Source organism: Taudactylus pleione, unplaced genomic scaffold, assembly GCF_031769625.1.
Source record: "Taudactylus pleione unplaced genomic scaffold, aTauple2 ptg000205l, whole genome shotgun sequence".
NCBI classification, from domain to species: domain Eukaryota; kingdom Metazoa; phylum Chordata; class Amphibia; order Anura; family Myobatrachidae; genus Taudactylus; species Taudactylus pleione.
The window spans coordinates 7,229,503-7,255,783 of record NW_028284607.1 but is presented as its reverse complement, the minus strand read 5'-3'; the positions used below and the strand labels follow the sequence as shown (position 1 = coordinate 7,255,783).

The window sequence follows — 26,281 nt, the reverse complement described above, 5'->3', positions numbered from 1 at the left end:
GGCAGGTGGGGAGTGAGAATGTACAATATTGTCACTGTAGTCTAATAACATTACTCTGTAGCATACATCAAATTTCTAAAAAAAAAGGCACTTTTATTAACAGCTTTTACATTGAACCAATTGTTTCTGTGCAGTTGGGCTGGGTGCTATCATCAGGTGCTTGGGTGGTCTGCTAATTTCACAAGTAAATAATTTCATGATTCTCGGCCACTCCCACCTCTGCCTTGTATTAACTATCATGTAACCTCCGTAATATTTACTCTCCTATCTCTTTCTTCCCATTGTTGATTCTCTCCTGTTTTACTCTCTCCTCTTTCCTTTCTTTATTTCCTCTTACTTGCTCTTCCCTTGCTCTCCCCCCTCTCTCACCTGCACTTTGTGCAGAGTTGGGGTCCAAAGTTCAGTAACTTGTGAAGCGCAGGGATAAATATGAACCTTGGAGGATTTACTCTGCTCTGATGTAAACAGAAAGAGACAAGGGTCCCTTATCTGCTATGTCTCAGTGAAGACTGTCCGGGGGGTGACCACTTGCAGGTTGTGGCCGCAGAGCAAGTATTTTGGGGGGAGGAGGAGACAGAAGGTGGGTAGAGCATGGGCTCACGCCTGCTGATCCCTATTACAACCGCAGGATGGTGAGGTGGTAGCAGGTAACACTGAGGATGGCGTCTCAGCTTAGTTACTTGCAGCAGGAACTACTAAAGGCTTTGCTGGAGTCAGGTGTCACTAAGGAGACTCTTACTAAGGCACTGAGCGATGGCGACAATTACCAATATCCCAGGGATCACCTGGATGACATGAGCAGCCTGGAAGACGGGGATCACTGTGTACACCTGCCCAATGGGCTTGGGGAAACTCACTTATCAGAAGATGACAGTTCTGAAGATGGGGGGGATTTCACACCACCAATTATTAAGGATTTAGAGAGACTGAGCCCGGAGGAGGCTGCTCATCAGAAGGCCGTGGTGGAACGACTGCTGCAGTAAGAACAATGTACACTGTACTCTGTCCTACACTTTGTATTATTTTCCATACTTTGGTCACCATTTCTTTTTCCCTGTTTCGCCCACCGATGTACTTTCTACTCTTTTGTCTTTTTCTTATTAACCGTTCATCATCAGGGTTTCTGATAACACCACTCATGCAGGACCTGTTATGTAAATTCTTTCTTACGCTTCGTCCAGATGAAAAGTGTTAGAATTTTAGTGCTGGGTACAGTCGCAGACATATTTAATGACGTTTATTTGTATCCTCAATAAAGTTCACAGGAAAACACATCATAATGCGAAGCAGGTATTACTGCCTTTCTCCTCATTTAGTTTTGCAAGTCTCTAAGGTGCAGGACTGTGGGTCCTGCTCATTCCATAAGGTGCAAATAATCCAAGTTTCTCTGTAGCGCAAAAAAGTAGTAGCTCCTAAAAGTTAGACCACAACTCATCTTTTTAGGGTCCCGTGGTTCCATCTGTGTGCATTCTTCAAGGTTCGAAGTTGTGTTCTTCGCTGTGGGTTTGCTCCACAGTAGAATGTTCTTTCTCCTTTTGAATGACGCTGATCTTCCTCGCCCTCTAGTTGGGCTCCTACTCTCCTTATTGTCCTGTGGATCCTGCGCTGAATCTCCTCAGGGTACTGTGGGTTCTCTTAATTAATGGGGCTCAGGGGGCCTGAGCTGGTTACTAATTATCCAGGCCCTCCATAATCAGTGCATTTATAAACCAAATGGCCTCTACCTTTTGTGATGATTAACTTTGATGATTAACCACTCTACTGCTACTTTGGACTGAGATTACAGCGATACTGCTGCAGCAGACTGCAAAACAATAATGTTCTGCTTGACTGCCTGTATAGGGCAAAACATTCAGCTGGGCAGATACGTCTGACTAAATCCCTCTCCTAATTTGGTAGCTGGCAGCTTGAGGTTTTGCAAACGTCAGAGGTTATAGAGAGACTTTTGCTTTAAGAAATTCCCATGTCTAATAGGGATATCAAGTCAGTATATCCTGCGGTGCCCACGCTTACCTCTATACATGTCATCCTTGTACTCCTGGTCCATTTGCAGTATTTCCTTTGTTCTCTAGTTAGCTTAGCAGCAAAGTACTCCAGTCCCATTCTGCCAACAGCCACAGAATGAACAGTGAGAGACCGTGGCTGTACGTTTTGGGTCTACTGAGATACAAATCTCTTCATATGAACTTTCCATTTAAATTGGTTAAGGTGCTATAAATTATCAACCAGCCTCTTGTTTCCTCTGAGTTGATAACTAACTAACTGGGTTACTTATTGTTTATGGAACAAAAGGGAGGTGAAAACGCCCTTAGAAATGACCTCTAAGGATGGGAAAAGGGGCTGAGTGGCATCACCAGTGCCCAGAGGGAAATGTGAATGAACAGACAAGTAGATGTAAAGGGCAGTGTAGGTGGTACGTGTCACCCACCCAAGAGCACGCCAGAACATGACCATCGGTTCTATCAGCAGGCGCTTACTTATTTCAGTGATGGTGTGTACAGTCACACATGCAGTATTGATTGATAGTATACACGTAGGCTAAGTGTACCATTAATCTTAATATTGGACAAACTGCTTACAAGGTTTGCAATGGACCCCCATGAGCACAGGTGGCCCCTTGGTCGATGTGTATATACCTATCCCCAATACATAGCAGTTATTGTTTGCATACACCTTGGACTTTGTGCTCAGATAAGCTGGTATCAGTAGCTGAGTGAATCACCATTTGGTGTTGGGGGAGGGTTGGCAGTGTGTATACAGGTGTGTATTTGTGCATAATATGGATTGTAGATACACTTGCAGGACAAAATACAGAAGACTGCAATAATACGTATCATGTAATAGTTTAAACTTGTCTTTTTATATTGCTTTGTGTCTTATTCTGTACTTCTTTAAAAACAAACCTCACTGAATGTGTAGAAAATGACACAAAGGAGTTTAAGAATTGGATTTTTTATGCTACTGTTCTGAGATGTGAGGGTTTTTTTTAAAGCTAGTAAAAGTATGGTAAAGGCTATGGTAATGAAGCCATTGTTTCCAATGACCAGGTACCCACTAGCAGTTACAGATGTGAGCATTAGAATTGTACAGCTTTTCTGATGGTACTGGCATTCACCTGTGTCTCCTGCCCAGTATCACCACCACAAATACAAGCCAAACACAATAAGTGTTGATATGATACCATTTGCGTTAATACAATGCAAGTGTATAATGTTACCTATTATTTATTTTGGCTGCAATTTATTCTGCACAATGAATAGATGTGTCTTCATATATACATTTATCATTAAGGGTTGAAACTATGGCATGTTATTGATAGTGGGTCTGTGCTTGGTTGTTAATGTTATTTAATTGGATATCTGTACACCTAAATAAAGCCAAGAAAATAATGTTTTGCATCAATGTTTATTCTTCAGTGAAAAGTGATTGTTATTCTTGTCCCATCTTTGGTCAAATTTAAGCAATAAGGTAGAATATTTCCTTGAGTTACTAATCAGTCAGCTTGTGAACTAAACATTTCCATTTTACAGAGAAAGAAAAGTAAAGTACTTCTAAACATCCCCTTTGTCTCCACAATCCTGGGATTTAACCAGCATATCCCCACAGCCATGAGATCTCAAAGTCAGTTCTATTGACCAGTGTTCTATTGATTTCTGGGTAAATTAGTAAATGATTACTATGAATTACACCAGAGTGTCAATTCAGTTATGTGACACAGGGGCAGTAGCCTTTCTTATCATTGAGGTCTGGTGTAGAGGACATTTGTTCTATCCAGGAGGAACCCCTCTCTTAGAATACAGTATATGATATGAACACTGAAACACCCATGTCCCCTTTAGTGTACTTAGGTTATAATCCACTCCATACTTTATTTCCAAATTGAGATTAAAGACAACTAGGAACCTATTTACACTTATCATGTTAATTTGGGTGCAATGTAGGTTTGAATGATAAAAAAAAAAAATATAGGATTGTGAGTAAAAGATTTTATTTGGAGGGAAAATAAATTGAAAGCTGGCATATATGGGAGCATTTAAAATAGAACACCTTGGTAAAACCATAAATTATAAGGTACTGGATGATATACATAATAAAACGTATGATATAAACGTATTTATAACAACTTGGAAACAAAATGGATTTATTTGGGGATACTGTTCAATGCTAAATAATATGTAATGCCAATCCTAAATGAATTACAACAAAAATAGACTTTCCTTCTTATTCTGTGTACTGTGCCACAGTTGGTTAGTGCAATTCCAAACAAGGATTTCAAATGGAAGATTAAAGAGAATCCGCCTGAGCTCTACCATGTCCATCATATATAAACCAAGAGAATATGCTTGTCTGTGAATTTGTTTAAAATGCATTTCATTTCTGTAAAACAGTATCTGTTGGGATAAAGATGCTTATCAGGAAGAATATCAAAAGCTAACTGGCATCTTAGTATTATTTGCACCAAACATAGGGACTGATGCAAGTTGAACGTGTGGCCATTTCCATAGAGTAACCTGTGTGAATTATGCACTCTGCATGCTCAGAAAATGAGCGCATACAAATATGTTCTAACGTAGGCCATGTTCAGTAAGGGCCCACTCAGGCATACCAGCATGTAGTGTATACAGGCAGATCTTTGGCACCTACTGTAGTATACAGCAGATGGTGATGATGACTTGAAATAAAGCCGGTGCATGTGCATTCCGAGATACGTGCAGCTGTGCATACAGTATATGAGAAGATACACTATTGTGCAGCAGTCCCACAGTGTCTAGTGTTGAGGCCACAAGGCTCAATACTGTGCATTTTCCTAAGAACTCTATTGTTACTGTGAATAATGGGGATGTTGACGAGTTTTCCAGTCCCTGCTCCCCAAAACAGAGAGTCAAACTGATACAGCAAGATATAGACATCTTGGAGGAAAACTGAATGAGAAGGGAGATTGATATTACATAAGGACAATCACAAATAATACAGCAAAAGTCACATAGGAGTGATGTAAATACAAGAATCCCAGTCAGTGCCCAGAACTCAATCCCATTGAGAATCTGTTTAATCTGTTCACCAGTGGGCTGCATCTCCAATGATGGGGCTCATTAAATGCTGTAAAGAAGAATGAGTGCAAATTGCAGTGTCCAGATATTTACCTAAATAAACTCACAGCTGTAACAGCTAATGGTGCTCTACCAAGTATTACACATAAGGGGAGACATACTAAGCCTTGCAGAGTGATAAAGTGGAGAGAGATAAAGTACCAACCAGTCAGCTCCTAACTACCATTTTTCAAACACAGCCTGTAACATGACAGTTAGGAGCTGATTGGTTGGCACCAGTGGCGGCTTCAGAAGTGGGGCTGCAGCGCAGTCCAAAATTCAAACAGGGGAGCCACACCAACTGCCACTGAGTCCCAGCCTGGGGATGTTTGGCAGCACTTGGGGTGACAGTTGGTGTGGTTCCCTTATTTGAATTTTGGACTGCGCCGTAACCCCACCTCTGGAGCCACCAATGGTTGGTACTTTATCTCAGTCCAAGGCTTAGTAGATCTCCTCCATAGGGTGAATACTGATATAATCTATTATGTTTATTTGTAAGTTAGAGTATTGTTTGTTGATTAGACTGATGTATTCTAGAATAAATTAATTTTTATTTCATTATATAAGAAAATAAAATATGAAAACTATGGGCCAAATAGAATAGGGTGAGAGATTAGAAAATGTGAGAGTTTAGCAGTAACCTCTCACATTGGTTGAGTTTTATTTTCAAAATGGGAAAACATCTGGATGAGAGTTTAAATCGTGAGAATTTTTTGAGTCTAAAAACCATGCGAGTTTGCATGATGTCGGACTCTATTACATTGGCCGAGTTTAAAATAGGTGAGAGTTTACTGCTAAACTCTCACATTTTCTAAACTCTCACCCTATTACATTTGACCCTATCTGTACTTTCATCCATAAATGGGATCCTCCAGCTGTTGCTGAAAAACAAAGTTTATTATTTACATAGAAGGCGTCACCCTATAGCCCTTTACAAATTGGAAAAATTTCACTCTGTGAAAACGCACACACCAAATCCCCTTATCCGGTCAGTTTAGATTAGGTCATATTTGTACTGGGGAGACAAGCTCCAGAAAATACCAGGAAGGATTTAAACATTATGGAATCACACATATAGTCCAGGACCCCACTTTTAATGCTCTCTTTACATGCAGAGAAGACAAATGTCAGTACCAGCAGTCATGGATACCACTGGCCTGCCTCCAACACTCAGCAGGACACTAATTGATGACCTTCCCAATTGGAATCCTTAATAGGCTCAGCCTCAGGCTAGAGATGACATAACACCTCTCTCAGGTGTTACCAGTAACCTCCAGAACAGATGACTCTCCAGTATAGTTTTCTTCCAGTGTTGTTTCAACTATGGTGTTCGGTTTTCTCAACAGCAGCACATAACTTTCCTGCATTTCAAACCAGACAGAGTCCTCATACCAGAGAAGTTCTCTGTTGCTTTCATTCTGGAAAACAACTACACTTAGCCGCAACCTGGGCCCTCACTGAGTAAAGTCCATATCCTCTTACCGGGATTCTTGGTGAAGGCCTGTTGTGGACTTATGCTGAGAACACACTAGGATGATTTGTGCCTGGCTGACGGGATGACATATCAGATTCGTGGTACAAATCTGAAAGAGGTAATGAACGACAGAAAGATCACTCATTCTGTCCTTCATTAACATGCATGGCACCGCATGCAAGATCATCAGATTTGATATGTAGCACATCAAACCTGACCACATTGCATGAGACCACGGGAGCACACATATCATGCATACACATTGGACGATATATCATACCGATTTGGTAAAAACAGAACAACATCTTTCCAGTGTGGCTTTAAACTCCGTGCCAGGGTATTTGGTTGTGCCAATTCCACCTGTTTGCATTTATCATCTTTGTAGATATGTGTACTTTAATATACTTGCTGTCTGTTTTGAGCTCCAGTGCAGCATTGTTTTACCAAGGTGCAGTCCAGAAACGGCCTCACAATGCGTGTGTAATTACAGCTGACTTGACTTTCCTTTGGCCCCACTGTGTTTTCCCTCCCAGTATTAAAAGGTGTTCTGTACTCTGATGAGCCACAAAATCTCTAACATATTGGACTGTGCGGAATTCTATAACCATAAACCAGAAAAAGTAGAACTTAATCATTTTTATAAAATATATTTACTAGTAGCTTTTTTGTAGACAATAACAAAATAGTCAAAACACTAGTCAATTGTTGCACACCTCTTTCTGTGTGTCTGTTAATGTGCATGGCTTTCACCTTGTAGGGAGGACCCATGGCATGTGGCCAAGCTGGTGAAATCTTACTTACAGCAGCACAATATCCCACAGCGGGAAGTGGTGGACACTACAGGGCTCAACCAGTCTCATCTATCCCAACACCTCAACAAGGGTACACCTATGAAAACCCAGAAGCGGGCAGCCCTGTACACTTGGTATGTGGGCAAACAGCGAGAAATCGCCAAGCGTAAGTATAATCAAGTACAGTAACTAGAATTTGGGCTCTCCTAAGAGGAACAATATGCACATATCATCTAGTAGAGCTGGCATTAAGACGCATGGCATCTCGTATTTGTCTATTTTCTCAGAGTTCACCCATGCAGGACAAACCATGATAACAGATGACATCTCCTGTGATGATGTGCCAAATAAGAAAATGCGAAGGAATCGATTTAAGTGGGGCCCGGCCTCACAGCATATCCTCTTTCAGGCATATGAACGACAGAAGAATCCCAGCAAAGAGGAACGTGAGGCACTTGTTGAGGAATGCAACAGGTAAAGAGGAACAAGAAATGAGTGCATAATAGAACTAGGTGAACATGAAAAGAGACGTAAGGCAAATATTTTGCATGCTAAATTTGCAGCAGTGTAAGCAATAGGACTCCTGTTTGGATTCAAGGCTCATACACAGTAGACGATGTGCTGTATGAACGATATTGGTGAAAGATTTCTCTTGAACTTTCTGTAGTGCAGGACAAACGATTTGGGTGTGAACACTGAAAAATATCTTTAAAGAAATATTTAAAGATATCTTTCAGTGAAGTCATCCTGCCACATCTCTGAACAGGCAATTCTTGACGTTATCGTCAGATTGGCCTGCATGTACGAACAACATAATACATCATTAACAACCCGCGGGAGCGCACTTCGTTGGTCGTTCACTGCATACACACTGAACTATATCGTCCAGAAAAATCATCTAGTGTGCATGCGGTTTTACTATACTCTGTATAGGCATGTTTCAAAATGCACTACAATGTGTTATGCAACGACTATATCATAATTTGCTAAGGTCTGCCCCGTATGATGCATTCATGTGCAGTGGGAGTTGGGGGACAATCTGCCCCTCCAATGTCACCCACTGTCCCATCTGATGTGCTACACTACAGATGAGCCAACCATGCTGACGGCATGCAGGTGAATGCAGGATGGAAGGTTATATCGCGTGGTCGTACACCGGATCGTGCAGTGTGTATGGCCACCCAATATATCCTTCCATTAGGCGTTGGATATACATTGTTCTGATGTGTACCTAGCCTAACAGTCCAGCTGAAGCAGCACAATTGTGCTTGTTGTCTTTTCAGATAAGACTTTCATCTATTGTGTGTGCTATAACCTCCACTTTGTTTGGTTTCTGTTATTTTTCTATAAAATATATTTACAAAGTACACATAACATAGCACAACATACCAAACAATGACAGATACTGTCCTAACCAGCAGACGGCCATCATCATCGGGATCATTATTATACCCAGCAAAAACTTATTTGCTGGGTATAATAATGGCCATGATGATGATCATTATTATTAGAGGATAAATCATCATATTTTTAGTTTATGTCTATAGCTATAAACAGAAGCTAATTATATTACTAGGGGTCTGATTCACTACCGTACGCAACTGTGATTATTGACGCAATCGTCCGATTGTTGCATTCTGCGCATGTGTATGCATCGCAGTGCGCAAACTAGCTATTGCGACTACGTAGACCCATCACAGAGTGATTGACAGGAAGTGTCATTTGTGGGTGGTGATGGGGGGGGTGATCAGCCGAACACAGGCATGCCAGTCCGTTTGAACATCATTGCAGGGGCGTGCATAAATTTTCCACTAGAATGGTCTGCGCAGCCTAAGGCCTGATACCGTGCGTGGTTGTTAGCAATTTCTGAGTAAGGTCAGGGCTTGTGCAAGTGTGCGTGAGGCTGCGATGGTACTCCATTGTATCAATGGTTTTGCAGTCTTGCTAACCATTACAGGTGTGTGGTAAGTAAAGTGGGCGTCCTTGTGTATTGCTGCAAGGGAATAGCGATCGCAATGAATTAGCATACTATCGCAGTTGAACTGCGTGCGTAATCGCAATTGTATACGCAGTTGTGTATGGTAGTGAATCAGGCCCTAGCTTACAAATAAAATACAAGCCCTTAGCTTACATTGATGTTGCATTACAAAAAACATGCCATATAATAGAAGTAAAAAATGACTTAATTTGTGGAGTGATAATACCTGGCCCTAACGCGGGATTGTGCTGGAACTATTCTGTGCAGACTGCATGTCCCCAGTACTGCCAGTTATACTTTTCACAGAGAACCCCAACGTAGTCATAGAACACACAGGGAATCTCCCAATTTTCTGTAATATTGCACATGATGCCATGTGTATCCATATCTTTTGCTTGCATATAAAGGCATAATCAACCATCAACTACTTCTCAAAGTGCTACTAGCCAGGAGAAAGCCCTTGCTCTCACTGAAAGAAAAACATTTCAGGATGGTAGGTTTGCTAAGCTGCATCCGAATGAAACACAACACTTCTGTCTCAATGGCCTCAGATGAGACCAGAGTGGAGTGGTTTTGTTTTATTTTATGATGTTATGTTTTGTGAAAATGAATCCCAGCTATCACTGAAAGAACCTCATACCAAATGACAAGTGTAGTGTTGGAGGAAATGATAATGTGGGCCGGTTCTCATTCTGGGGGGTATATTTACTAAAGTACAGGTTTTTAGAAGTGGAGTAGTTGCCCATAGCAACCAGTTTCTATTTCTTTATTTATTACCAGTTATTTATATAGCGCACAAATATTCTAGCTATTATCTTCTAGAAGGTGCTAGATAAATGATAAGTATAATCTGATTGGTTACTAGGGACAACAACTCCACTTCTATAAACTCGCACTTTAGTAAATATACCCCTGGGGGAGATGTATCAAGCATTGGAGAGAGATTAAGTAGAGAAGTTGCTGAAAGCAACCAATCAGCATCTGTCAGTTATCTTGGCAAAGACAATAAAAAGCGGATTGGTTGCTCTAGGCAACTACTCCACTTTATCATTCTCTTACCCTCAATTTTTTCCAGGTATGCATTGCACAGATATACCCGATTATACCTGGTCCAATATCACTTACATTACTCTTGGCATCTACACTTCACGTACTTGCTGTCCGTAGCTTCTGGGGTCATGAAACTATGAGACATGCTATAGTCCCAAATGAGACATGCTGCAATCTGCTGATGGATAAGCAGATGCAGGCCAACGATGGTAAAGTGGGTGACTAGTGAGTTGAAAGTAAATGAAAACAGGATGTTTTGCTACTGTGCATTATGTTGCATAATAACTAATGATCCTAGTGTGCATTCTGTAGTGAGCATGTTTCTTTATGGTATGAAAGCTTATTATATACAGTCAGGTGCATAAGTATTGGGACATTGACAGAATTTTCATATTTTGGCCTCTATTCACCACCACAATGGCTTTGAAATGAAACAAACAAGATGTGCTTTAACTGCAGACTTTCAGATTTAATTTGAGGGTAATTACATCCAAATCAGGTGAACGGTGTAGGAATTACAACGGTTTCTATATTTTCTCTACCACTTTTTAAGGGGCCAAAAGTAATGGGACTATCAACTCAAAAGCTATTTCATGGACAGGTGTGGGCTATTCCTTCGTTATTTCATTATCAATTAAGCAGGTAAAAGGTCTGGAGTTGATTCTAGGCGTGACATTTGCATTTGGAATCAGTTGCTGTCGACTCTCAATATGAGATCCAAAGAGCTGTCACTATCAGTGAAGCAAGCCATCATTAGGCTGAAAAACAAGAACAATGATTGCGTCATACATCATAGATCCATTCAGATTTTAAAGAAAGATAAATGAATAAATTATAGTCAGCAATCCCAGATGATGTCATAAATACAGGTTCATTAGAAACAATTTGCTGAATAGCCACGTTGTTTGGACAAAGCTGGCAATTTCCTAAATGAATATACAATGATCCCAGGCTCAATAACCTTCTAAGTTCTTCAATAAAGCAGAGTTCTCAGGCCGTGTACGGTATTAACTGTAAATGTAGTGTGAGTACTCACATACCACGCTGTAGATATAGCAATGAGGACAGCTTTGCTGACCGTGTCTCCAGACTGCCCCTGGCACTTCTCCACTTTACCCGTCTCTCAGTCTCTTCCTGGCTTAGTATAGCCTAGATCGGGAGCAAGACGCCACACTTCCCAGTGGAGTGAGCGACCGGCAGCACCGCTGATGTCCGGACACGTGGTGCACCACGTGACTGCACGTCACTCTGAACGGGGAATCCCCAGGTCCTTGGGAATGAGATAGCAGGCTGGTGGGTGCAAGCAAATCTTTCTTACAGCGCGTCACTGGTGCATACAGAACAATAGGGATGTGTCTTAACGCGTTTCTCAGCCGTATGAGACAAGCTGTTTCCTCCAATATTTATGCACCTGACTGTATTTGGGTGTTTGTACAAAATCTGGAGGCTTAGCAACCCCAGATGGGCAATGCCTGCAATTCACAAAATTGGCGGTCCCTCTCTGCTGTCATTTATCTGGCACTCTCTGCTGCTTTTTCACAGTGCCACCTCCTTCACCCCTCCTCCTATTCTCCGTGCCGCCTCCTAAGAGATCCAGTAAAACTTGTCCAATTTCTGAGCATTTGCAGGTAGATGAAATGAAATGACAATGGAAATGATTATTATAATGAGTATAGGATTGGATGTTTTAATTAGAGTAATTGTATATAGCTATGCACATTCACTGTGTGCTTGGATGCACGTCACAGAATGAGAATGTTATAGACAGTTTATGAAGGACAGGCAAATAATTGTGTGTCAATCTGAACAGGTTGCTCTCTTCCCTGGGGTAGGATCTGAGGTAGGGCAGATACAAATTGAAACATGTTGGTGATTGAGGTATGATCAAATTAAATGATATGGAAAGTGAATCACCTATGATGATTTGGCCACTCGTTATTATAGCTAGCACTCAAGTGACATCATTATGTATTGTGACATTTCTCCCTTTGTATCATAAGGTATGTAACCAATATATGAGTGGGTCTGGTGGCATATAAAGTGGCATGTATATGGTGTATGATAGAATATAAGGTACATGAGGTTCTCTGACATATAGACTAATTGTAACCCTTCTATAGTTTTGGTCACACCCACTGACCACACCCCCTGTCCGGGAATCTGAAAAAAGAAATGTGGTAACCCTGTGTGCTTGGTACACTGAGCCCGATTCACATGTGGACGGTATTGCAATGCGGCTGTACAATACCGTCCAACTAAAATGCATATGCAGCAAGAGGTGGCTGTAGGTAATAGATACCTCCATCAAATGCAGTGTCCATAGATGCTGCTTTGGACCACCATCACGACCGATTGCGATGGTTGCTGCTTTGGCCAGGCCGAAGTTTACTCAGCCTAACCGGCTCCTAGCTGTTTTCGAAGCCAAGAAATCTGCACCCTACGACTCAGACCCTGGCCTCTGCACTCCTGGTAATATCTGCCCATTTTGCCAATACTATTGTAGCTAAGATACGTTAAAAACCATAGCCTGTATTTGTAATTCTGATATAAAACACTTGATCTACATTTATAGCAAAGTAACCTACAAAAAAAAACAAACAGACTGCGCTATAAGGGCCACCTATAGTGTGATGTAAATCAGAGAACCTATGGGTTGTTTGTGGGAAATAAGGTGTGAAATAAGTGGATTAGATGCTGCTAGCAGAACAACAGTGGTCACCTGGTACAAATAAATCAAAAAAGGAGAAGGGGTGATAGCGCATCTAGTAGTGTAAACTGACTAGATATACTGGATATGAACCTATTACAAGGCAGATAGGTAATAACCATACAAATTTATTGCACGATGAATTAAAAAACAGTACTATATCTAGTGCAACAATAATGAATGTAAAATATATACTGTCAATAAAGTACATAAATAATCAGTGGCAAATAAGCATTCACATTTGGTAAATATACAAGATTATATATATATATATATATATATAAAAAAAAAAATCGATATAAAAATGGAAAAGGAAAAAATGGATCCCTGATGGGAAGAAGTCTAACGGGGCGACAGCCGCCCCTTTTGTAGTGAGCCACGGAGCGAGAGAATTTCTCTCTTGCTCCGGGTCTTGCGCACGCGCAGTGCGGCCGCTGCGTGTGCGCAGAGCACACCATCGACCCGCTCGCGAGCGCTCAAGCGCTTGCGAGCGGGTCTGAATCAGGCCCAGTGTTCCAAAAACCTAACCTGCAGGTTGGTGTAGTATAGTGGTCCGTGTCCAGAGGATACTTAGAAGTGCTTAGACAGGTGATTTCTCCCGATAGTATAAATTTTTTTATTATTTTTTCCTTTTCTATTTTTATATCGATTTTTTATCTTTTTTTATCTTGTATATTTACCAAATGTAAATGCTTATTTACCACTGATTATTTATGTACATTATTGACAGTATATATTTTACATTAATTATTGTTATACTAGATATAGTAGTGTTTTTTAATTCATCATGCAATAAATTTATATGGTTATTACTTATCTGCCTTGTGATAGGTTCATATCCAGTATATCTAGTCAGTTTACACCGTCCACCCACTAAAATGCACACAACACCAATCTACTAGTTGCGATATCACCCATCTACTTTTTGAGCAAAGATACCTCCTTTGTGTATCGGCAGCATCCTTGGAGCATTCATTCTCTGCAATATTAGGTAACACTGTGTGTATCACAGAATCGGTATGATTTACCGCCGGACCCATGCGTGGCGGTTGGAATCCCGACAGCGGCATCCCGGCAGAGGAGGAAATCCCGATCGTCAAAGGTAAGTATATACTAACCTATTTCTACCCCCTAACCCTCCCTTAGGGGTGCCTAACCCTAACCTTCCCCCCCAGTGCCTAACCCTAATCCCCCCTCTAAGTGCCTAAACCTAAGCCCCCTTTCCCCGTCACCTAAATCTAAGTCCCCCCCGGGGGTGCCTAACGCTAACCCCCCCTTTCCCTAGCCTAATCCTAACCTCCCGGGGGGTACCTAACCCTAAGTTCCCCCCTCGAACCTTAAACCTAACCCTCCCCCCCACGGTTATCCACGCTCGGCCTCCCTTCGACCGGGTTGCCTGGCGTCGGGCTCCCGGCGTATGTCTAATGACAGGCGTCGGGATATATCGACGCCTGCCTTTAGACCCTCGCCGGGATATGACAGTTGGGAAGCTGGCTGTCGGGATTAGGTCTGCCAGCTTCCCGACTGCATACCATGTATCACAGCTGCCCAACTTACTTATATCTTTACAATGGGTTGGGTATGAAATACCGGCGGTTTAAAAGCCGCCGGTTCAAATCCCGAACCTGGAAGCCCGACAGATAAAAATCTGAAAATCACGGTGTGATGTTGTAAATATAACAAAAACATTATTAAGGCTAAAATTTGGTCACCATGAACCGAATACTTTTCAGGCCAGCCACCCCTACACACCAGCTAACACTTGCTCAATCCTGAGACTATAAATCATCTTGATTTTCCTCTCTCCTTTTTCTTTCCTTCCACTTTTTGCCCTCTCCCATCAAAGCACACTCAAAGTTTATTGCTTAGTCAATCCGAAAAACATACCTTACCAGCTACTGTTATCTGTTTATTGGGAATTGCTTCTCTCAGTTCCTCTGAGTTTACTGTAAAACGTTATTACTGCTTTGCTTTTTCTCTGTGATGTCATGCTTATAATCATTAATAAAAAGATATTTAATAAAAAAAAATAAAAAATCCTGACAATGAAACAGGCGTGATCTCCTGAGGTGGTGTTATGCCATTTAATCAGCTCTCTTCTCTGTACCCTCAAGGGCAGAGTGTCTGCAAAGAGGGGTGTCTCCATCACAAGCACAGGGGCTGGGCTCTAATTTGGTGACAGAAGTGCGAGTCTATAACTGGTTTGCAAACAGGCGCAAAGAGGAAGCATTTCGGCACAAGCTCGCAATGGACACATACAATGGTCAAGGTTCTACTTCTGCCCTGCCAGCTCATGATCTTCCTACATCCAAAACAACCAGTAAGTGGAGTATGTGCCTCTAACATGAGCCTTGCATCATCTTGCATTTATGTCAAATATAGTTATTTTTATCTCTCAACAGGTCGATATGCACAAGACTCAATCAATGAGCGCGGGTCCTCTATGGTGACCAGCCAGAGTGGTCTATCTCCTTCTGGCCTAGAGCACAGCCACAATCTTATGAGCAGCGATAGCAAGTTAGTTCAAACAACAGGTGGCTCTCTCCCTCCGGTCAGCACACTAACTGCCTTGCACAGCCTGGACCATGGACAGCACACTTTCAGCCAGACACAAAATCTCATCATGGCTTCACTCCCCAGCGTCATGACAATTGGCACAGATGCAACACTTGGACCAGCATTCGGCAATTCTGGCCCCTCAACATTAGTCATAGGTAAGAAAAACTCAACATATCTTAGCTTCAAAATTAAAGAATGAGCAAAATTTTCGGCCTGTACACCATTATCTGGATAAGGTGCATCCTTTGTTACATATGGCCAGGTATGTGAACATGGCCTGAGCACTTGTTAAAATAGTAAATTATATCACTGGCGGTTTTCTTTCCCGTTACACCTGTTTCGTTTTTTTGTCGGCAAGCAGTAAAATACATTAACTCTGTGCTCACCTTCTGTCTCAGGTCTTACATCACAATCTCAGAATGTTCCTGTGATAAACAGCGTAGGCAGCAGTCTCACCACCTTGCAGCCTGTCCAGTTCTCCCAGCAAATCCACCCTTCACACCAGCAGCCATTAGTACAACAAGTCCAAGGTCATATGACACAGAACCCCTTCATGGCCACAATGGCTCAGCTTCAGTCTCCACATGGTAAGAGGACTAGTCAAGTGCATGTAGATTGGTTTTTGACCCAGGATCTCTCAACACATCCTTTTTCTGCAGCTCTCTACAGCCACAAAGCCGATGTTGCCCAATATGCATCTGCTAGTTTCTTCCCACAGACCATGGTCATCACAGACACATCTAACCTTGGAACGCTAACTAGTCTGACTCCCAGCAAACAGGTAATATTAGATAAGCCAGATACAGGGGGATATGTATCAAGTCTTGGAGAGTGATAAAGTAGAGAAATTGCCCATGGCAACCAATCAGCTTCTGTCATTTCATAGACTATGCTAGACAAATGACAGTTAGAAGCTTATTATTTGTTTGGGCACTTTCTCCACATTATCAATCTCCAAGCTTGTTACATCTTCCCCATAGAGAGTCAAACTGTTGTCTACAAAGTGTAAATTGCAACCTTAAATGACACACGAGCCTGTATTCATATTTGCTTTAAAAGAGACAAAATCAAAATTGTATTTGCTTAAAGAGAAGATTTCATCTACTAATAGTCATTCTGACCGGGGCATCAGATGTCAGAGAACACAGATGCATCATCAGTTTTGCTTACTTATTTACTAATAAGCCGACCCCGTTACATGCATTATTGTATATAGTCACAACCCATTTTCTGTACATCCTTGAATGAAAAACCATTATTGCCATGTACATGTAATCACCCCACTGTTAATGAGTTTGTTGTTTTATGTAATTATGTGTATAAAATCCAGTGTTTTCTGGTATCAGAATTCTCCTTGATTTGTCATGTGTAATTAATCCACGTAACTCTGCGCGGAAAAGTGGAGATGTCTCTTTAAATAAATATATTTACTTTGCCATGAACAGACTGGGAAAAAGTATATTTTACTTCAACAATAATAACCAGGATTTACACACTACTCACTCATACTTGTTTATTTTCTAATCACTGCAACATCATAACAGTACAATCCTATTTAATTGGCTAAAACAAGGATAATGTATTTTTTTTTTACCAACAGATCCATTCTCTACACTCTAGTGCACAGAGTGATTCCCAGGGTTCCCAACTCCAGAGCCAGGACTCCAACATCTTGCATCTTGCACCTAGTCACCGCCTTTCCTCTAGTCCATCAGGTAAGAGTAATGTCAGGAAAAAAAAAAAGAGCTTTCGGTACACTTACTGTAACGCCACACTTCAAAACACATGATAACAGATCATTTGTGGTTCTAGTCATTTGCATTAGGATATGTAAAGAATAATAATACAAAAGGAAGGGGTTCTATTAATTTACATTTATTTATTTGGTAGCAGTAGGGGCGGAGACAGTGGGTTATAGTCCACCCCTAGGGAGCATGGTGCTGTAAGAAAATGGTGTCCTCTCTCCTATAACCCAATGCTACTCATTAGTTTTGCCCTAGCTCAGCAAGGAGACAAGAACATTAAGAGGGGCACAGTAGAACTAATAATGAGTTTTCATGAGTGGGTTTGGTCTATGTCTACCTACAGACTCGGAGAAACGGATTTAATGGCAAGTACAAAAATACCCTTTTCTCATTCTGCAGTAGGGGAATACAGATGGTGGGATGTCTCAAGCCACAGTCAACAGGAGAAGAGCTTGGCCTCAGAATGATCAGGAGAGCACAGGAACATAAACCCACCAAATTGCTGTTCAAATCAAGGAGAAGATGGACTAAGAGGAGACACCATCTCCCTTCTTTTGGCTGACAATGAGAACAAACAGGGAGTTTAAGTTGTGCAGCTCCTGCGACAAACAGACACACTACATCCAGAGTCCCACACCCTTGGGATGCTGAAAGTATGAGCATAAGGACAGTACCACCAACTCCTGGTTCATAAGAGAACCAGATAGCACATTTTTCAGAAGAGCTGGGACTGTACAAAGGACCATTTTAACATCATGAAACATAAAATAATGGAGCTGTTGAGACAGAGCTGCAAGCTCAGAGAAGCACCAAGGAGAAGCAACAGCCATGAGAAAAACAAGGGAACAGAATATAGGTGAGCATAGGAAGCCCTCTGCAGGACCTTTACAACAAGACTAAAGTCCAAAAGAAAAACAGGAGCATGAAACAATGTCCACATTTTTGCCCTCAACATCTATAAAAACACTGTTAGGGCCTGATTCACAGGTGCACGCAACTGGAACGCACATGTGAGCGATTATTTGCTACTGCTCATGCACAGTGTGTTCAGAAAATCCCTACGAAGCATGCATCACACAGGGCGCACTCACACAGATGCTGTTGTGTTCAGGATAGACACGATCAGATATAAGGGGGCATGGTGATGGGCATTATTGGTGGCTGACTGGGAGGTAGCCTAAAGTAAATGCAAAAAGAGTCAGTCCCATGGGCCTGGTATGGGAGTGTTTTGGACGTGTCAGAGAACGCACACCGCATTGCCACAGGGCTGGTGTGTCGATGGTGCACATGATGTTGGCATGTCAAGAAAGCAGACATTACAGTTGTTGCACATTCTGACTCAGGCTACTACACCAGGGGTAGGTTGAAACTAACATTTGCATATTATCGTAGCCGTGACTCTGGCAAAAGACATCTTAATCTCTAAGGGTCTGATTCTGAGTTGGGAATAAAGTAAGAAAGAGCAATACGAGACAAACCATGTAGCAATGCAAGGGATGCAATACAGAATTTTGTTTGCATGCAGGATAAATACTGGCTGCTTTTGCATGTAGGCCACAGATGCTGGACAGCTTTATTTTTACACTGCAATATAGATGTCAGTTTGGACACGCACCTCCCAAATCTAAATCTCTCTGCACATTTTACATCTGCCCCACCTGCAGTGCAGCATGGTTTTACCAAGGTGCACAGTTTCTTACTTTATTCTCACCTCAGAATCAAGCCCTAAGAAGCTTTAACCAGTGTTGAAAGAACACAGCAGACAGCTGTACCTTAACCAGACTTAAGGCCCCCATACAGCAGCAAACAATTGTGGCAATTCTGCAATTTGCAATCGATTGTGTATAAAAATCTGCAATGTATGGGCTTCACAGATCGCAGATTTTAACCAAAAAGTGATTGGAATTGCTAAATCAGATTGTCCAACATGTTGGATGTCACAGATGGATTGGGGCTGTAGATTGCTAGTGTATGGACATGATTGCAGACCGTTACCAGTAAAATGATGGGCCTTTCAAGATTGGCAGATCTGTATTTGCTGCAATCGATCTGCAAATCACTGAAAAATATCTGTAGTCCACATTATGGGCGCAGATTGCTAGATTGGGAGTTCCTAAAATCGGGCAATAAATCTTCAAATTGTTCAATTGTGGTTTTCTGATTGCTGATGTATGGGGGCCTTAACATGAGCAGATGGTGTGCACAAAATAGCCATACCAGGAACCCCTTTCCTTACATCACCAATGATAGGACTATCAAACCATGCGATAGACACAGGAAGTTTATTTACTTATGGCGAACACTTATTCCACAGCACTTTACAGAGATTATTTCAGTCATGCACATTTGTTCCTGCTCCAGTGGAGCTTACAATCTATATTGCATATAATATTGACTCAAATACACAGTAGCCAATTGAACTACCAGTATGTTTTTGGAGTGTGGGAGGAAACTGGAGAACACTGAAGAAACCCACGCAAAAATGGGAGAACATACAAACACCACACAAATGGGCCACACCATTAATGCTATATTCTGCAACTCTTAGCAAATGAAAGGGCCCTGAAACAGGGAATCTATCTATTCAAAGAGATTCTGTGACAAACAAAAATAAAATAAACACCTGGGACAATCGCTAATTGGTGTTTGAATCTCTTTAGAGAGAGACTGTTATTCAGTACAACACCAGCAGGTCTTTCCTTGGCAATTCCCCATTGGTTAAAGATCCCACAAACCTTGGGGGGTGAAGTAACTACTCTCTTGGTTCTAAGTTTTGACTGATCAAAAAGCCATCTATCTTTGTGTACTCATATTCTGACACTGAAAAAATAATTTAGAGATGGCCGGTTCTAGGTAAATTGCCCGGAGCAGCAGGATATTTATTATAAGAGTGGACCACAGTCCTTGTGTGTGACAGTGAATGAGAATTGTCCTAAAGGCTAAAGTACATCAGATGAGAAGGATTTAATTACCAATATATGGGACTGATCAATCCACCACTCAAACGAGGCAACTACTTTGTAAAATAGATGTATGAGACTTGCGAGCTGACTGAGTGTTCCGTATCAAAAGGGTGATCTGAAAGGGGTGTATGTGGAACTGTGTGTAGTGTGTATGTAACTGCCTCCAGGCCAATAATCATCCCCACAACCTTCTTGTGGCACCTAATAGTCAAGTGTGACTTGGTAAGAAAGGTGGCAAGTGAATCCTGTCCTGGAAAAGGAACACCTGCTGTCCCACCACATGGAAGAGGAGATCTAGGAACACCATGGAGAGTTATGGCTGAGACAACTTGGGACTCTTGATATGCAACCATGGGCCTCCAGATGGTCAGTTTGAAATAATGACTTGGCACATCCTTGAACCAGATTTATCTGTATGTAGCCTAAATACAGCATGATCATGATCTTAAGTTCTAAGCCTACTGTGATGGAGGCCATAACTTTAGCATAGACTTGAGGAGCACCATGCCAAGCCAAATGAAAAGGCCTAGAACCGCTATTCTGTACCATCAAACTAGTTCTGCAACTTTTAGGCTGAACACAGAGTGAGACAAAGCATTGCCAAAAAGATTCTAGGTCAACTTGTCAAAGAACATCACATAACGGTCTGTTGTTTTGTGAGGGGAATAGCAGAGGAAAAAATTTTATTCTTTCCTGAGTTGGATATGCCAACGGAGTGCAAAAGTCGCTCTGTCACAGTGACAGGAATTTGTGATCGGCCGCTGTAGGATGAAGAGCTTATGGACACATTGGTCCTGTTTTTCACACATAACATGTGCAAGGCACCCTCTTGCCTATTTTACTCTCAATCTTTGGCTTATGCATTGTGCATGTTGTCTGTCTTATTTTCTCCCACTAAGGACCTGACTCTGTGGTGCACGCAGTGTCTTTGTCGGATGCAAGCGGCCAATGTTTTCAGTCTGCACATGCGTCTTGATGGTTGCCACACTAAGATGCAGACAGAAATTGTGGTGGGCATTTCTGAGGGGCAGCATGGGGGCGGCTAACCAGACGCAGGCGTGTTGTGGTCAGAAATTGCATTCAAAGATGCAGTTGCACTGATCCCGGTGGCCATGTTCAGAAGGAGAAATGGCAACTGTTAAAGGGCTGGTGCAATCTCCGATGGTGCATCTTAATATGTGCTTCAGCCAGCGGGTGTCTCAGTAGGAAGCCCATTGGCGGCGGCATACAGCCGAGGCGCAATAGCGTCCAACTCTGAATTAGGCCCCAAGTGAGTACAACCACTGGGCAGCTTATCGTATAATTGTTTTCTGGATGGGAGGTCAGGCCAACTTTCAGCCTCCCCTGCATTACTGCAGTAAATGAGAAGAACCCTAAGTTTGCAGGGATGCAGACATACCTGTCCCTTCTTTACACTGCACAGCTTGGGGATGTGATCCCTCCCTGATTCCTTGGGGAAAATTACATGGTTTACCACCAAGTGTTGATACACTTTTCCTGACTCTACAATTTGTGTTCCACATAATCATATCAGAGTACTATCTAAGCATCTGGGTGACAGAGTTTCTCATATCTCCTTGCTGGAGCACAGATGTATTAATTAATGACATTTTAAAAGATCCACTGATGTAACTATTTCACTCATGATCCAGGAGGTGGCTTGAAAAAGATGCACTGTTAGCACTCCCTGTGGAGGTACACTGCTGTACCGATATATCAGTCTAAACTATCACAACGTTTCTGAGGATGTAATACCTCTGATAGAGCTCTAGACTACAAAAAGTCTACCAGCACTAACTGAAAGCTTGTGTAAAACTGCTAACATTTAGAAATATTTTTAAGGAAGACTGATATATATATTTTTTTTAATAACCCCAGTATTACAGTTTCATGGTAATGCATCAGTATTATGTACAAGCACCGAGTATAGTGATTGGACACCTTTTCTAGTAATATCTGGCCTGACAAAATTGCTGTAGATCAATCAGGACATGCATATTGCCACTAAATAACCATTTTTTTATCATACAGTTGGAAGACACAGGTGGCTGAACCAGAGGTGGATGCAGGGAAACCATTGGGCACAAGTGTCCGATGGTTTCCCTTAGTGCATGTACCTGGGCCGCGCTGCACATGTGCCACAATGGCTACCGCATAGAGACGCAGATCTAAATTGCAGTCGTGGGCGTGTCGGTGAGCTAAAGATGCTGTTGCACAGACACTGGTGGCCATGGTCAGTCGGACATTCTGTGTCTACCATAGACAGGTGCAATGTCTGATGGAACGCCTTTGAACGCAAATCGGTGACAGCATTAAAATAAAGATGCAGCAACTACTGCAGCTGCGTCCACCTCTGAATCACCTCCACAGTGTTTGTTTTTGTGTCACTATTATGACTTCACTGAAGTCTCTAATGGAGTAATAGACAGCCTCATGAGGTGGTGTGCTTAGTAGTGCAATCATTGGATGGTGCCATCTACTTCTTGCTTCATTAGACAATGAGGTAACTGGAAATAAATCACTTTAATAAGATACTGAATACCATAGGGCTGATGCAGAGTGCAACACAAATCCGCTTGCCGAGTGAATTGTGCGGTTTTCACACTGCGCATGCATTGGAACCAACACTTATGACTGAGTAGGCAGAACTGGGCCTTGATAGGTGTTCTCACATAAGCCAAGTTCAGTGAGGCCATGATGAGAGAATTATGGTCTATGCAGACTTGTACATGCGCATAAATACAGTTTTCAGACACATTGTTTGCAGAGGATAGAGCTGGTGGAAGTGTTTACTGAGAATGAAGACCCAAGCGTGTGGATAGGCCAGACACAGAGATGTGTATGATTTGGCATACCGATGAGCATACAAATTTAGTTTCATGCACACAATGCAGGTCAACTGAGGGCGACTTGTGTTCAACTCTGCCTTGGCCCCCTTGTTCTCAATCTGCAATAACTATGCCTTATAATATACCACCAGTAGCTCCTTGCTACTCTGAGCTGGCCAACACTTTTCTATGCTGCCTCAGTATCAGGTGGTGAAACACATAGTTGGATTAGCCCACGTGACATGATGCAATTACAACTCAGATGTGTAAGGAGCTATATTAATGGAGAAATGAGATCCTAAACAAAAACATAGCTTGTAATATAAACAGAAAAAAAACGTTTAGTTTTACCATGCGATACAGGTAGCTTCATTAAAAGCATTAGTAAACCCTCAGTATCATAAGATGTGATTATGCTGCTAGAACATCAAAGTATTAAAGTATAAAATACAGGATTTAATTTTTTTTAAAAGGAACTTTTTTGTCAGATTTTATTTAGCACTCACAACCGATTTAGAAATTGGAGAATATCAGTTATCAACAATAAATTGGACTAGTGGTTAATTAACATTCTGATCTTGTGATGTTCTCTCTGGTACAGTGTCTTCGGTCAGCTTGGTCCACTACCAGAATCCCAGCACCACCGAGAGCCACAGTCATCTCCTGTCCCCATCACACAACACCATAGACACTTACATGTCCACGCAGATGACATCTTCCTCACAATGAAAGGACTACGGCATTGGCTGTATCTGCCATTTGCATACCTTGGACTCACATTGATTAAAGGATGTGCACCAAACAGTTGCCATGTTTAGGTAAAGGTGGCAGGAGTAGAGGATGTGAATACCATCACCTTCAGCTGGAGATATTTATATTGGCCTGAAAGAACCTTGCTTTGTGAAATGGACACATCGTACCTAAGCAGTAGACTTCAGCAACAGCTGATACCATTAATGACTTTTTCCCTTTTAATCATTATGTCTCAATATAAAATTCTATTTTCTGGGTTTATTAGGCACCCTTTGTCTGCATGGGTCAAGTGATGGGAGAGGTGCTGTCCTTGACACCCTTATCTGTCACCCAGTTCATCACGATTTTCCAAAATCACCTTCCTTTTTTTCTTTTTAGTCCCATTTTTCCCAGACTCCGTTGTCGAGTTCTGCTCATCTGATTTAATCTCATCACCAAATCCTTTGCCCTTCTTTTTCTTCTTCTTTTTGCATTTCTTTTTAAGTTGGTTATTGCAGACTGTGTCCATATTCTTCCCTGGGATTGGTTGCAGTGTGCTCTGTTTAAGAATATCTAAACCTGACACAGCAGCTTCGCAGAACCTCCGCTGCTTCTCCTCTTCACTGTCCTCACTGCCAGACATAAAACACGAAATGTTATCAGCCCTTTATTCATTGTCCCCAAGTATTTCCATTGAAGATTGAGTGGATTAAACACAATTCCATCAGACATGAACTTGGGTGACATTCATCTCCCAGAGTTTTAGAGAATACTTTTCAAAAATAAAACTGCAGGTCTTGGCATATGTGTCAGACATAAGTCATTTCAATTCAGAAAAAAACAAAATGTATATATAAGATACTATTTATATAGTGTTACACATCGTATGCTGCACTTTAAGGTTGCGGGACTATAGCTAGACAGCAAAAAGGTCGACAATGTCTAGATAGACACCAGATGTTAGACAGTCAATAGGTCGACTGGGACAAAATGGCAACAGAGACTAAAGGTAGACATGTAAGAAGGCCGACAGGTACAAATGGTCAACAGGGTCAAAAGGTCGACGTGAAAATAGTCAACATGAAGGCACTTACCCGGACGGTTAGGCACTTACTCAGACGGTTAGGCACCAGGAGGGTGGGTCATGGTTAGCCACATACCGCAGGGTAGGGTTAGGCACTAGAAGGGACAGTTAGGGTCAGGCATCTACCCCGACGGTTAGGCACCAGGAGGGAGGGTTAGGGTGAAGATTAGGGCTAAAAAAATAAAAAATAAAATAAAAAATCATGTGTCGACTATTTTCATGTCGACCTTCTTACATATCGATCTTGAGTGCTTCAACCTTTTGTCCCAGTTGACCTTTTGACTGTCTAACATCTGGTGCCTATCTAGACATTGTCTACCTTTTCAGTGTCTATCTGTTAATCCACACCTGCATTTTATACAGTATAACAAAACGAACAATAAACAGAATAATACATCTTGTTCTATAGCCCTTATATGTTTATAGAATGTAAACTGTGGTTCCAATAGGCTAATCCAAATTACATGTGTATTATGTTATTCTCAAAATAATAATTTGATTGATAAAGCAAGTTGTGCAAGGCATCTATACTACTCAGACACGAACACATTCGTTAGAAGTACAATCTTGATAAAAAAAGGTCATAAACAGATGTATCCATGTACACCTATCCCCAAAGCACGCCAAATAGCGGTTTAGTGCACTACGGACTTTGTGACTTAACTGCGCCAAAAGACTAATCCCAAGTACCTAGTACACTGTAAGTGAGCGAAAATGCAAAATTGAGGAAAAATTGCAAAACTAAGGAAAAAGTACACAATCTAGGGTAAAAAGACAGGTCCGATACAAGTGACCCCTCCATGCTACGCTTATTCTGCAACTTTGTATCAATTCCTTTGTGACAAATAAATGATTTTAAATGTTTTCTAAAGTGAGAGTTTTTAGAAGTGGAGATGTTACCCATAGCAACCAATCTGATTCTAGCTATTATCTTCTATAAGGTCCCAGTTCAATGTTAAGTAGAATCTGATTAGTTGCTATGGGCCACATCTCCACTTCTAAAAACTCTCACTTTCGTAAATATACCCCTAAGTATCAGTACACTATATACATACTAAAACACAAAAGTAGCAAAATTGAGCAATAAGTATGCAGCTTGGGAATCGCTATCAGTTGGTCTCACCAGGCATCTTGCACCAAAAAGGCGCATAAAGGATAAAGGTATGAGGACACATCTGTATTCAACTTATTTTTAAATATAGATTTATTTTACACCACAATTTCTTACATCATTTTAATAAGATCCTCATATCACCGATCTGTACTGTTGAAGAATCCTT

At 41.6% G+C, this 26,281-nt stretch overlaps 2 protein-coding genes across 6 annotated transcripts in view; one reads left to right on the top strand and one right to left on the bottom strand.

Moving 5' to 3' along the window:
- The first annotated feature begins 638 nt into the window (after nucleotides 1-638).
- HNF1A (HNF1 homeobox A) lies at nucleotides 639-23,914 on the top strand. 5 transcript variants are annotated; one of them, XM_088477922.1, is made up of 10 exons: nucleotides 639-979; nucleotides 7,322-7,521; nucleotides 7,643-7,829; nucleotides 15,205-15,425; nucleotides 15,493-15,804; nucleotides 16,048-16,236; nucleotides 16,309-16,430; nucleotides 16,782-16,808; nucleotides 17,250-17,364; nucleotides 23,787-23,914. In XM_088477922.1, exons 1-10 carry the CDS (start codon nucleotides 660-662, stop codon nucleotides 23,912-23,914), a joined length of 1,821 nt encoding a protein of 606 aa, XP_088334048.1. In that variant the 5' UTR covers nucleotides 639-659. The 5 variants fall into 5 exon arrangements, with proteins under 5 accessions (XP_088334048.1, XP_088334046.1, XP_088334047.1 ...); XM_088477920.1 differs by having other exon boundaries at nucleotides 16,309-16,463; nucleotides 16,791-16,808; XM_088477921.1 differs by lacking the exon at nucleotides 16,782-16,808 and having other exon boundaries at nucleotides 15,205-15,410.
- Nucleotides 19,661-26,281, bottom strand: part of CUNH12orf43 (chromosome unknown C12orf43 homolog) — a 23,570-nt gene continuing 16,949 nt past the window's right edge. Inside the window, exon 6 of the mRNA XM_088477924.1 lies at nucleotides 19,661-24,549. Coding sequence (XP_088334050.1) covers nucleotides 24,258-24,549 — 292 coding nt within the window. The 3' untranslated portion in view covers nucleotides 19,661-24,257. The remainder of the gene's footprint in view (nucleotides 24,550-26,281) is intronic.